At 35.1% G+C, this 14,092-nt stretch overlaps 1 protein-coding gene across 1 annotated transcript; it reads left to right on the top strand.

Moving 5' to 3' along the window:
• Positions 1-1,362: 1,362 nt before the first annotated feature.
• Positions 1,363-7,404, top strand: LOC18598425 (nuclear transcription factor Y subunit A-10). The gene is made up of 6 exons (XM_007027943.3): positions 1,363-1,552; positions 2,138-2,478; positions 4,241-4,350; positions 4,440-4,508; positions 5,444-5,584; positions 6,574-7,404. Exons 2-6 carry the CDS (start codon positions 2,217-2,219, stop codon positions 6,976-6,978), a joined length of 987 nt encoding a protein of 328 aa, XP_007028005.2. The 5' UTR covers positions 1,363-1,552; positions 2,138-2,216; the 3' UTR covers positions 6,979-7,404.
• The last annotated feature ends 6,688 nt before the right edge of the window (positions 7,405-14,092 follow it).

Below are 14,092 nucleotides of genomic sequence, written 5' to 3'. Positions count from 1 at the left end.
TGTATCAAAATACCATTTGCACTATAAGACATTACATTAGGACTAAGCTGTGCACATTTAAGATAACTTCCTCAAGCTTTCTCAGAATTCACAAAGAAGAGAAAGTTAAAAAGAAAAAGGTTATTGCTAATTAGTGGACAAAGAATAAAATATATGTTGCAGTACTTTAATCTCCAAAGTATTGTTCTGCCTACCTAGAAAAAAACAAAATTAAAGCAAATGACATATTGACCACTCATTGGCATTATAATATTAATTTAAAGACATACCAAAATTTTTGTACAACTGTTAATCTAATACAGCTAAGCCATTAGCAACCAAAAGATTAGGTTTTCTTTTTTAATTTTAATTTTTTAATGACTAGCCTTCTGTCCATCTCTCGGTTAACTTGAAATCTATATTTAAGGTTACCATAAAAAAACCAGAGTTGTCAGAGTTAAAAAAACACAACAGACAGTTATGGTTTTTGCTATAAAAGGATGGGTTGGCTGTTAAAAAATTTGCAAATGGTTTGCCCATTTTCCCTTCATTGCAGAATCCAACTCCCTACTTTGGACCAGAAAATTGGTGCAGCAACCCAACAAAAGTTAAAAGGGGTCCTCCCAAACTTGGATTATTTGAAAGAAAGAAATAATATAAAGCAAGATAGAGATATAAAAAGACAAAAAAAAAAAAAAAAGTGGTCATAAAAGGGGGTAGATTTTGTTATTATTTTAAATAATAATGATTTTATCGTACAAAGAACGAAAAATGTTTGACATTATGTTTAATGTTTGAAAAAAATTATTCATTATTTAAAAATTTTAAAAAAAAATTATTTTTTTATTTTATATAATTAAATTTTTATATTTTTATTTTGAATCAATAATATTTTATGATTATTGATTAATTAATTATTATTAATCAAAATATTATTTTTTATTTTATTTTTATATGACAGTTTACGTAAAAGGTGAAAATATCACATGATAATATCATCATATCATATCAATATGTTATGTTATTATCTATTATCACATGTTAATATATCAAGTTAGTATTATATAATATAAAATGACAAGTGATATTTTACTTAATAATATTTAATTAATTATTAATTAAAAAAATATATTTAATTTAAAATAAAATTAAAATATTTAATTAAAAATAATAAATAAATAAAATATAATTAACATTTTTTAAATAATTCAGAAAATTTTGTAAGTAATGTGCCAAAAACTTGAACCCAACAGTTATTGCCCTCCTTAAAAAATTGGAGGAAACTTAATGGGTTGGAATCTTGATACTTTAGCCCAACGGTTATTAGCTCTGACCTTTGTACCTCCTATGTACTAAAAAATATAGACTTGCATGAAAACTGAAGCTCATTGGTAAGTGGCGTGTAGTTCCATTACACTTGTACGCTTCCATCGGCCGTCTCTCTCTCTCTCTCTCTGTCTCTCTCTCTCTTCTTTGCTTGAAATTGTACCGACATGGCTCCTAACAAATGGGGTTTTTCTGCCTCTGTCTTGAACTAAGAAACTAGAACCTGTGTCTTCTGTTCTACTGTTATGTGAGTACTTCAGTTTATCTTTCTTTCTTTCTTCAGTTTTCTTTTTTTCTTTGAAGTTTCTGGTTATCATCAGAATCTCTTCTTGTCTTTCTACTTCTTCTTCTTTTGTTCAGGTTGTGATGATCTCTTCTTGTTGCATCTGCTAGTTTTATCTGTTTTACACTTTTCTCCATCAGGGTTCTGGTTTCTTTCCTTTTTACCCAATTCATCTTTGTTGTCTGCCATGGGGTTTTGGTCCCTTATATTTGTGATGATTTTTTTTTGGCTTATGTTTATGTACGGAAAATCTAAGGGGTTGTTTTCGAAAGAGTGATGCTTGATACGGGAGAACTTGGTAGCTATATATAGTTTCCGCCCCTTTTTCCTTGATAGTTTTAGTTTCTTAAACAAGGCTTGATTTTGTTTAAGGTTTCCCCTGTCACTTTTGTTACTTGGGATACTAAGGAGATCAATCACTCATGGTGGAGCCTATTTCTGTAAAACCTTATTGCAGATGTTTGATAGGATTTTTCCTTCTTTTTCTTTTCACATAAATTTAGCAAAATTTTATGATGTACTTTTAATTACATAAATTTTATGTTGCAGGAATTAGTTAAATAATTGAAATATAGTTAATTTCTAGGGAGGTGTGGCGCCATTGCTGGGATCAGTTTGAGAGGTAAGAATGGCCATGCAAACTCTGTATCATAAAGAACATGATGGGATTGTACATAATCCCATGGGGCAGTTGGCATCAGTACCAACGCTGCCCTGGTGGAGTGCTTTAGGATCTCAATCCGTTTGTGGGGAATCTTGTGGCCAATTCAAGACTTTGTTGATGGAACATCCCTCTAGTGGAGACCAACTCACTTCTACTAAACAAGCTGGGAGGGCTACTGAACAACAACTGAATAAAGCAAATCCTACTCAGTTCACTATATTCCCTGGTAATCTCATCTCTATCTTTTAGGTTTCCCACTTAAAATCTACTGGTGTTTTCCATTATTAAATATGCTGTAGCCAAATATTTATATGCCAGTAGATATGGAACATCATTTTGTTAGACAAAGCTCTTCATTTTTTATATTTCTCCTCTTGGGAGCACTTCCTGAGCTTTGGTCTAAACAAGGAAAGAGTGAACAAGGTACCTGGATGGTTCTTAGATTTGAAGATTGTCTAAATATTGCGTTATGAAGATCAATTATTTCCAGCCTTTTATCAACAATTTGGTTGGAGATAAGATTGTGGCAATCAGAGTAAAATATACGGCTTACAAAGTTATTGGTGATATAGAAATTCGAGGAATTAGGATGAAAAAAGTAATTTTCAAGTTAGAAGTGTCAATCAAAGCAAGAGAGGTTGTAGTAGCAAGGTTGGATCCCCCTCCCCTGCCGTTTTGGAAATAGATCTGCAATTCTTAAGGATAAAGAAATTTATTTCGAAATAGATCTACAATTCTTTTACTTTTTGACGTGTGAATGCTCCTTTTGTCATATTGGATAAAGACATTAGAAGTTGCACTGATGTTGTAGGATATTGGAAACATTAAGGAGAAGGCAACCTAAAGCCTCTTTAAGTGAGTACATAAAATTCACTTCTTCACTTTGAAAAGCTTTTCAACTAATTTTGTTTGGTTAAATTTGCTTCATGAGCTAGGTAATACTGACCTTTAAAGGTGCTATCTAAATTGACTCATATAAGGTCAAAACAGAAGGATCTGTTTGCTATCTATGAGAGAATTTCTGCCAATGTTCTTCAAATCCCACTTTTCGCACAAATGAGGTGCAAATGATGAACACTCCAGGTTATGTTAAGATTCATCAAATTTTGCAAGTTATAGCTTAGACAGAAAATGGCTAAAGGCAAGATAATATTTTGGGTAAAGAAGAATAATGGAACTTTTTTAATGAAATGCTCAGGATGGTGAATAAAATAAAATAAGAGCCAAGGTTGGATTCCTGCAATTTGTGATGACACTATAGGATTCATGGTTGCTTGATTTTCCAGAAAGGGAAGATGTCGGGTTTTTTCACATTGAATACAAAAGTTATTAGAACTTCAAGCACTTGATAACTTTAGCTTTTGCTAAGGATATTCTTTGAGTTTCATGCTATGCAGTATTGTTGGGGTATGTAGCCTGTAAAAGTTTTTGTGCATGATGATGCACATAATTTAATTGAGATGTTTCATCATGCCCTCTACCAGGAAAAAGCTAGTAGTACTTGCTCAAAGAATAGAGCAGTTTAAGCTCAAGCTTAAGACTGCTGCATGCCTCACGGATTATTATTGAACTTGAATATTTGAGTTTCTTTACCTTCCATCACTTTAGAATTCATTGAAGAACAAGATGATTATATAATAATAGTGCGTTTTTTCTGGACTGCTAGTCAGGATCAATGTTGGCTCTAGTTCTCTCCCCATTTGCCCTTATCATCTGATGGAGTCCACTGAAAGTAATAATTATTTTCCCCTTATGTCCCCTCTTTCTGCAACTTGCTTGAGAATTTTTTTTTTCTTTTTCATCCCATGCAGCCTATTTAATGATCTACAATTTTTATGATTTACTTAAAACTGTAGCTTATGTTGGTTCATTTGTGGTAGAGATGGGCAAAACTATTGACACATAGTTGTAAAGTGCAGATGCTTTTGTCTTTACACAAATTATTAATGCACTGACTATTACTAACCAGCCAAGTGGTTTTCATTCAGGTGATTGCAAAAATTCAGGGGATGGACATAAACCTCAGGCAGTCATCTCTCTGCAATCAGCTCCTTCAGAACATCATGCTCGCTTTGAACTAGGATTTCGTCAGCCCATGGTAATATTCCTTAGAAACTTCCTTCCATTAACTGATTCACTTCTTTGCTACTTAAGTTAAATTTTTTTGCTTCTTGCGTCCAACTGTAGGTCTGTGCAAAATACCCCTACATGGATCAATGCTATGGAGTTTTCTCAACTTATGGACCTCAAATTTCGGTTTGTCTTCCATTATTCCTCTAGCTAGCAACTTCTCTTGATTTATACTGTCTCAATTACATTATGAAGTAAAATATTGTTGTTCCATGTATTTTACTCGATTGTACTGGAGATATTTGATTCTTGCTGAACTATCTAAATAGACATATAACATACAGAGACTGATTTGGGTTATCTTTTCCTTTTTGGTTTGAAGTATTGTAATTTGTAACAAGGAGCTTAAAGTCAAAAATTTTTTGAATTAAATCTTACTTTAGTTTTCCCATTCAATTGCATTTCCTTTGATCCAGAATTTTCCAATCTTACTATTGAATTTTCTTTTACAAGGCCAGCCAAGCATGTGAAAATTTTACCTTTTAGTCATTTTTTGCTTCCAGCTATATTTGTTGATCATATTACAATAATTACCAAATCTGAAGCTTGCACTTCCACTCATTTCCTTGCTGGGTATGCTTAAAGATTATGGACTTAAGTTTAAGTTTGGATCCTCTATGGTTGAGAGAGCTCAAAATCGCCTACCAGTTTGATGTTTAGTGAACCTAATGGGAATATATATTAAAGCCAATGAGGGGCCAGTTGAAAGATGATTTCTGCAAAAAGGTGTTAAGGTGTGCTACAATTTTTAATCTGACAAAACATGTGCATCCATATATCAAAACTATGTAGCTTTGACTTGCTCATACTGCACGGGAAGGAAGCATGATAAACCCCCCAAATTACATATTGCACAAGTGAAAATTTAGAAATAAAAGCTTGGAAAATACAGGCTTTCCTGTTGGATCTTCACATAATCTCCCTCTTGACTGTGTTTCCGGTGGAGATGCTCTTTATCTAAAAATATTTGAAATGCTATCTTGTCCGGTGCTTGGAATGCATAGTTTATCCTTTCCTTCATGTAAAACCTTAACTGATTAAAGTAATCCATAATGATTTAGGGTCGTGTTATGCTGCCATTGAATGTGGCAACAGAGGACGGACCAATATATGTAAATGCCAAGCAGTACAATGGAATCATTAGGCGTCGGCAGTCTCGTGCAAAGGCTGTACTTGAGAATAAAGTGACTAAAGCAAGGAAGGTATGATCTCTTTTTGGGTTCCCAATTCACTATTTCTTTTAATTGGGAAAGTTTGGCCAAAGCTTTAATGGAGACAAGCTAGAAGCAAATTTTTGTTTTTCTCAATACTTGCTTCTTGCCTTGATCGTATGCCATGTGATTTAGGCAAAAAATGATTTACCCTCATGGATATAAGCCTCTTGAATCAACCACCTCACTCAACCCAGTTGTAGGAATTTCTAGGTTTGCAAAAGATTGATCCAAATGAGTTGGGCCAGAAATCTTACATTGTATAATTTTCACATGTCAAATGGTTTTGGTTTGAGAGATCTTGACAGTTGCCATTAATCTTGGGGAGGATGTCCTTAATTTAGTTGACTAGAAGCTTTGATATCAGTGATATTTCCAGTAATATGCATGATACGATTTCTGCCTGAGAAAGTGAATATTTAAGATTCCTTATTGGTAGAGTTGAGGTTAGTATGGTTAGTCAATATAAATGTGCAAAAGGATACCTAGTTAAAAAATTTCAAAACTCAATTTATCCTAAAATTTACTAATCACTACTGAGGAACCATATATGCTAGTACCAGATATCTAGGTATCTTAGTCATAGTTATTATTATTATTATTTTTATTTTTGGCTAAGACTTAGCTAGCTAATTTGAATTCACAGGTATTATCTTCAATATGCCATAATTAACGTATCCATGGTGTTTTTGGGTTTTTTGTTTAAATCTTAATCTAGTTCAATGTCTCGAATGAATTCAGTTTCTGTTCTCCAAAGTTATGATCTTGTTCATTGAACTAGATGAAAAACTAGACAAAGTCTTAATTTGAAAGCCATAAAAATCATGAATGTGTGCGGTATATTGTAATTATTAAAGCTATTGGGCATTATTTCAATCAAGACCACCATCAGATGTCTTTCATTGTTAGATGATTCTTCACTTGAAAATTTAAATATCTTCTTCTGCCACAAATATTTAGGTTCTGCTTTTGTTCCACAGCCATATATGCACTACTCACGCCATCTGCATGCAATGCGCCGGCCAAGGGGATGCGGCGGCCGTTTCTTGAACACAAAATGTTCAAACAGTGGCAAAGATGGAATTAAGATGAACAAAGCTGCTGAAGGAAAACTTTGGCACTATGCAGTTTCACAGAATTCTGAAGTCCTGCAATCTGACAGTGGAACCTTGAACTCGTCCAAGGAAGCAAATGGAGGAGGCTCAACTCTTTCAGGGTCAGAGGTGACCAGCGTGTATTCCAGGGGAGATCTTGAACACTTCCCAATCAATCATCTTGGACTGTCTGTCCACACTCTCCCACGCATGGTGGACAATGGGCGTGGTACTGTTATGCCCAGCAAGTGGGTTGCAACAGGAGATAACTGTTGCAACCTTAAAGTTTGATACCGAGGGTATTAGTGGGATTGGTGCTAAGTTCGTTGCACCTACCCACTTTCCCTGGAGCAACCAAATGGAGGAACTTTGTTACATCAGCTGTTGTAGTTTTTGCAACAGGTTTTGGTTCCCTGGATAGTCCAGCCGCCATTTGGTTGTTTAGGCAAATCATTCTTGGCTCATCTTATCTAAAGCTCTTCCTTACAACTCCGCGCAGCACTGCTGTCCTGGGGTGGTGGATGATGCTAAAACTTTTATATAAGAAATGGATCAGACTATCAATGGAGTGTTTCCACTGATCCAGTAGAACTTGAATGTTTGATTATGTGCTTGTAATCCTAAATATGTAGAATTGTGGTGTTCCTAAAGCATGCTATCTACTGTTTGTCATGCTTGAGAAATAATATATTGTAGAATATTATGCTTGTGTTTTTATATGTGTTATTCCGTTTGATCTTATTCTCAATCTGTTCTAGAGTTACACCTCTGATAGGAGTATATATGCAAAATTTTCCACTTTAGTACCTTATTGGATGATGAAACAAATTAAATTGAATGTTCGGGCAGTTCCTGATTACGCCATGTGGCTTACTATAATGTGCCTTAGCAGGCCACAGAATGGTGTCATCTACTGCAATTAGGATTCTGGAGAAATAGCTTTCCTAAATCTTCATTCTTTATTTTTCAAATTTGGACTCAGTTTTTTCACTTGTTTTCTCTAGATGTATAATTGTCTGAACTATAGAGGAATTTCGGTTGTAAACATTGAAGATTGGAACCTTGTTTTCTCCTGATTCTCCTTGCTTTTCTAGCTGTGTCATGGACGAACATAGGATCAAAGCTGGACGAAATTTCAAAACAATTTTCTACTAATATCTTAGAGCCTTCAAAAGTGCGATTCTTACTCTTCATGCAGGTTAAGAAAAAGAAAACATAATCTCTCGTCTCTCAATCTTTCTTCTGATATAAACTAGTAAGACAAAAAGGGAGGTAGCTGGTCATATGCTTTGCTTGGATGTCCAAATTGTTTTTTTCTTTCTTCTTTTTTTATAATAAGTAGATATGACCCAGAATCAAAGACACAAAGAGAGCAAGGCAACATGAGAAACACTCGAAACAAAACCTTTGCTATCCTCCTCTTGCTGCTGTTTAGCATGTCAAGATACTTTGTCATGGGAAAAATTCTTGTTAGGGTCATGAACCAGCTGGGAAATCACAGGACTCTGAACATACACTGCCAGTCCCGCGACAATGATCTTGGCTATGTTGCCCTTCCAGATGGCTCTGAATTCGAGTGGAAATTCTCTGTTAATTTCTGGGGCACCACACTGTTTTATTGTAATGTGCAATGGGATCAGTCAGGATGGCACCATTTTGATGCCTACGCATACGAATGGGATTCTAGCCGGTGTCAAACAGAATGTATCTGGAAGATCTCAAAGGATGGTCTCTTGCTCAATTATGATCAAGAATTTCAAACCTGGGATCTCATTCCTTTCAAAACATAGGTAACTGATATTGCATGAAATTTTTTTGTTACTTTGAAGCGGCAGCACATCAGAATTGTAGTAGGAAATGCAGAAGCCGCAAATGGTTTGGAGCACAGGCTCAATGAATAATTTGACATATTGGAAAAACTATTATAGGACTGAATTGGTTACAGCCTCTGCACCCTAATTACTCTAGCAGCCGAATCCTTATGCTGCCGCTTTTGACGTGGAAAGATATTCTCTCCACAAATGATTAGCACTTGCCCATGCCATACCATCTTCCTTAAGAGTTGTACTAGTTACTATGAGTTTGTGATTATTGTCCAGTACTAAAATCCCTCAAATTTAACTGTTTTAATCAATAATAACATATCTCACATTTAACACAAAAATTTATCTCGATAATATATTTCTTTTAAAAAAAAAATCTATTTTCAATAAAATAAATTTAAAAAATTACTTCTAAGAAGCACCAGTGATAAGTTTGTACATCCTTTGCTCAAAGAATTAGATTTTTTAATTCTCCTTCTCTCGTTAAAAAAAAGATGAAAGTGAAATTCTACAAAAAAAAAGCTAAAAAAAAAAAAACCATTATGGACTCCATATTTTATTAGTTTCTATTCAAGCAATAAATGTGAGCCAACTAGAATTTTTTTTTTTGAAAGGTAAAGTGAAAATTTATTTATCATGGGAATAAGGAACTTGTCTAAATCTTAAACAACATCAGAACCAAGACCCAAGCATAGGATATTGGTAGGTGTATCTCTCATAACTTGATATACCCTCCAATAAACTTTAAAAAAGATCCAGCACAAAATCAGCCATCCAAGATGGAAACAAAAACACCTATCAAGCAAAATAAATGGCCTTCCCCTACACTGAAACTTTGTAGGATAGGGAACAGATCCTTTATACCAAAAACAAAAGAACAAGACTATACAAGAGAATCACCCCTACACTCCTAATAGAAACTAGATCCCAAATAACTAATCAACACCCCTCAATCAAACTGTACACAAAAACGCAAAAATTAACACCCTCGAAAAGAAACATGGCATAGCAAATCATAGAGATATCCACAGACCGAGAATCTGAAAATCACCCATAAACCTTAACCAAGATTTTAATCCACATAGTAGCTGAATCTCTTCAAAGCCAAAAAACCAAACTTACTAGAAAATTCTTATGACTTCAGATAGCATATCCACTCCATCTTTAGTAAAAGCATCGGCCCTCTGATTTGCTTCTCTCATAACATGCTTAATTTCCTAGTTAGTCAAACCCTCTTTATAGCATTCAATTTATAGAATCCATTTGTGCATGCTCTATGGTGAAGTGCTTGAATTTCTGTCCATTTCACTACATTTATAGAATCACTTTCGATTACGAGATGGTACTCTTCATTCCATGTTGAAGCTGAGAAAATAAGGAAAACTCTCGTCTTCGCTCGTATCTCTGCAAGGTTGGAATCAGCCATGCCAACTGATTTAAAGAACGTGGCTTTGACCTCACCACTTGGATCCCTTAGAATGCCCTCAAAACCTGTCGATCCCGGACAGCCTTTAACGACTCCATCTACATTAAATTTCATGAAGCCTGTCCAAGGTTTTTCCCACTGAACTCTTTTCCTTCCTCTTTTCTCTTTATGGTGTTGTCCTTGTAGGGGGGTTATTTGTAAATATCTAGCACTGAAGGAAACTCTTTTGGCCATTTTGCACTAGCTCATGTAGTTACTCTAATTATTGCTATTTCAAGACACCGTTCAGCTTTTCATTCTTTACCTCCAAACACTACCTCATTCCTACATTTCCAAATTGACCAAACAATATAGAAAAAATCCATATTCCACAATCTGATGTCTAATCCCCCCAAAAGGATTCCATTCCATGCCATGAAGAATTCTTTCATACTTTCAGGTGCGACCCGTTGCACCCCTAACTCCCACACTAAACCAACCATATTTTCCATGTCTCATAATAATTTTGGAATAAATGGTTACAAGTTTCCTTCTCCCTATTACAAAGGACACAATTTAGCATATTATTGAGTTACAACCCTCTTTTTGCAAGTTCCTCTTTTACCTTAACCTTTCCTTGCAACAGCTGCCAAATAAATGTCTTGACTCTATACAGTGCAACTTTTACCCATACATCTTTCCATATACCATCAACATTTGCATTAAAAAAAGACACATACTTACAAAAAGATTTAGCTTTGTACTGTCCATTAGCTTCATTTTTCCATATAGTTTCATCCCTTAATTTCCTGCTGAGTTGGAACTCCACAAGTAAACCTTCCAACTATTCCCACTATGTGATTTCCCAACCAAAATTGTTGCCTTCACAGTTGCACATTCCAACTCTCTCTCTCTTCAATCTAGGCCCTAAAATCCACAATTTTACCTACTTTGTTTACTGTTAGCACAAAGATCCTTGGAAACGAATGCACTACATCGTCGATCCATTGAACTTGCCAAAACAAGTTTGTCCTATCACCAACAGCAAAACCAATGTTAGCTTGAACCTACAAAATATACTTGTTAGTGGGGAAAATAGGGCTTATAATTTTTTTCCATAAAGTTGACACTCTTTTATTATCACTCAATTGTGGCAAGAGCATAGTCAGATCGCAGTTAGTTTTTTCCACAAGGACCTCTCTCCATAAACTTTCTTTTTCCTTCCTATAACGCCAAATCCACTTGTTAAGAAGTGCTTTATTTTTTACCTCCAATTCAATAAGGCTTACACCTCTGTACTCTTTATACTAGCTTATCACATCCCACTTAGCATAATGGATTTTCCTTTACTTATCAACCCCTCCCCCCAACATAAAATTCCTTTGTATCTTCTTTAGCTGTCATTTCCCTTTTCGCTAAAATGGAAAATAAAGACATGTAGAATAACAGCAAACTAGTGAGCATTGACTTGAGTAAAATGACTCTGCCTCCAAAGAACAGTGTTTAAGACTTCCACCCCACCAATTTTGTTCCATTCTTTCAACCATTAGCTTCTAGAAACTTACGAAGTTATGATTCACCCCCAATGGCAACCCAGGGTAAGTTATTGGGATCTTACTAACCACACATGAGATGTGCGTTGCCTTTCATGCTACTACATTTTGCTCCACTCTAACACCTATAAGGTGAATTTTATGGAAGTTTATCCTTAGGCATGACACCACTTGGAAGCACCTTAGTATCCTTTTCAAAATCATTAAATTTTCCAACTCATACTAAAAAAAAAACACTGCGTCATCAATGTATTGGAGGTGCGAAATCTGAAGCTTATTATTCCCAATCTCAACCCTTATACGCATACTCAAACCCTTAACTTTTTTTATCATACAACTCAGAGCCTCTGCCACCATATTAAAGAAAAAAAAGGACAACGGGCACCCTTATCTCAACCCTCTCCTCATTTTGAATTACCGAGTCGATGAACCGTTGACCAAACCAGAGATTAATGCTGTAGATGTGCACTTCCTAATCCAACCTCTAAATTTTTCACCAAACCCCATCTTTGACACAACCTTAAAGAGAAAGTTTCAACTAATGTTGCCATACGCTTTCTCAAAATCCACCTTCAGCATCAATCTCCCCCTCTTATCTTTTTTCATCTAATCCACCATTTCATTTTGCAATTAATGAACAAACCATCAACTGCCTACTCTTGATAAACGTGAATTGATTCCTCTCAATAACTTCCCTAATCAATTTCTTGATCGATTTACAATTATTTTCACCACGATCTTATACAAATTACTAACAAGGCTGATTGCCATGTACTCACCTAGGTTGGTTGGATTTACTACCTTTGGAACAAGAGCAATAAACGATGCATTAATACCTCTCCCTAGTTGTCCATTCCTATGGAACGTACTCATAAATTCCATAACATCCTTTTTCACCACCTTCCATTGATGTTTAAAAAAATTCAAGTTACACCCATCTAGGCCAAGTGCTTTGTTGCCATCGCAACCCCTGATGGTTTCCCACACTTCCTCTTCTTCAAAGTCAAGCTTCCTAACCAAATCGTCATTCAACCAACCAAAATTTCAATCTATATCTTTCAATTCCAACACTTGTTTTTCTCGATACAGCTTCTCAAAGTGCAATGCCACTTTTTCTTTAATTCTAATTGGGTCTTCCCTTAAGCCTTTTTCCATTTGAATTTTATCAATATGATTTGCCCTCTTCTTTGCCGAAGTCATAGCATTGAAGCATTTTTTATTTTGATCTCCTTCGTTTGACCATTTAAACCTCAATTTCTGTAGTTATTCTTTTTCATCATCTCTATATAACGCCTACAATTCAGCTTTTTTTTTGACTAGTTCCTCTTGCCTTCCTTAGTTAGTTTTGCATTCCTAACAAGCTTGGAGCAACACTTTTATCTCCTCTTCTTTATATTGTATGTGCATTTGAATATTCCATAAAGTTTTAGCACTGCACTCCTTTATATCAACCTTTATGTTTCTAAATTTTTGATAAATTCCCCCTTTATCCGAGCCTTGTAATTTATTTTAATCCTAAAAATTAGAAACCAATTTTTAGAAGCTTGCTTTTTCCATCCAATAGCTGAACAATTTGAAAGGCGTTGGTCCCCAATTGACCTTATTAGATGTCAAACACACGGGGTTGTAATCTAATAATGAGTTTGGGAGACACTCTTGCACCATACCATTTTCATAATCTAACCACTCTACATCTAGAAGGAACTTGTTTAGCTGACTAAACACTAACCCCTCCCTATATCTACTCCAAGTGAACTTATCCCCTATTAGTGGTAAATTGACAAGAGCTAGTTCATCAATAAATTCCCCAAAATGACCGAGCACACTCTTCCCTACATATGCTTATCAACCCCCCTAATCGACCGAGCGAGTCCACCAATTCACTACCTATTCTATCCTTCCCCCACAACCTTTCATAAATGCTCTTTTTCTCATATTAAAGTTTTGTTTCCTACAAAAACAACATATTTGATTTATTTTTCCTAACAACATTTCTCTCTGTCTTTTTCTTTTCTCTTCTTCCAAGCACTCTAACATTCCACGAAATCAAAAGCATCGAAAAAACTAAAAAACTCACATATTTGGACACCATCAATCCTCTTAATGTTCTTTTTATTTTTTTCTTTTTGCCTCCCTTAACTTTATCTCTGCAAAGGCTTTAACGACCTCTCTTTTCTTTTTTTGAATTTCATTCCTAATTTATTAATTACTTCTCAAATCTTCAAAGCTTCCCTACTCGTCTCACTATCTATTTTTGTCTTAGTCTGGTCTAGGCCTATTTGCTCATTTAGTTTGTGCATACCTCCTATATCAATTTCCAACCATTCTCCGATCTCTTTCCTAACTTGACTTCTACTTACCCTATTTGACCCATTTCCCATTCTTTGAAATCTTATCTAGTTTATATTTGCCTTATCAATCAGCCATTATAACTCTTAACTTCTTCCCCAATGCCTCTATCTGTACACTTCTGATATGATTTCCTTTGACTCTCTAGGGACTTTGTTATTTCCTACTCATTTTTTCTCTATTTTAACTCCACTTCTTTTTCTCTACTTACCCTAGGCAAATCCAAGCCTTCCATTGCACATTTCACTATCTTTTTTCTTCTTCCCATTTTCTGG

Source organism: Theobroma cacao, chromosome 5 (assembly GCF_053813885.1).
Source record: "Theobroma cacao isolate CCN51 chromosome 5, ASM5381388v1, whole genome shotgun sequence".
NCBI lineage: Eukaryota > Viridiplantae > Streptophyta > Magnoliopsida > Malvales > Malvaceae > Theobroma > Theobroma cacao.
Note: the sequence above shows the minus strand (reverse complement) of the source record. Positions and strands in the feature narration are given on the sequence as shown.

What these genes read in the sequence shown, in the direction of transcription:
- LOC18598425 (XM_007027943.3), top strand. Translation starts at nt 2,217, where the DNA reads ATGGCCATGCAAACTCTGTATCATAAAGAACATGATGGGATTGTACAT. An exon ending in TAGGATTTCGTCAGCCCATG is followed by an intron (nt 4,351 to 4,439) that starts GTAATATTCCTT and finishes GTCCAACTGTAG; the next exon opens with GTCTGTGCAAAATACCCCTA. An exon ending in AAGTGACTAAAGCAAGGAAG is followed by an intron (nt 5,585 to 6,573) that starts GTATGATCTCTT and finishes TTTGTTCCACAG; the next exon opens with CCATATATGCACTACTCACG.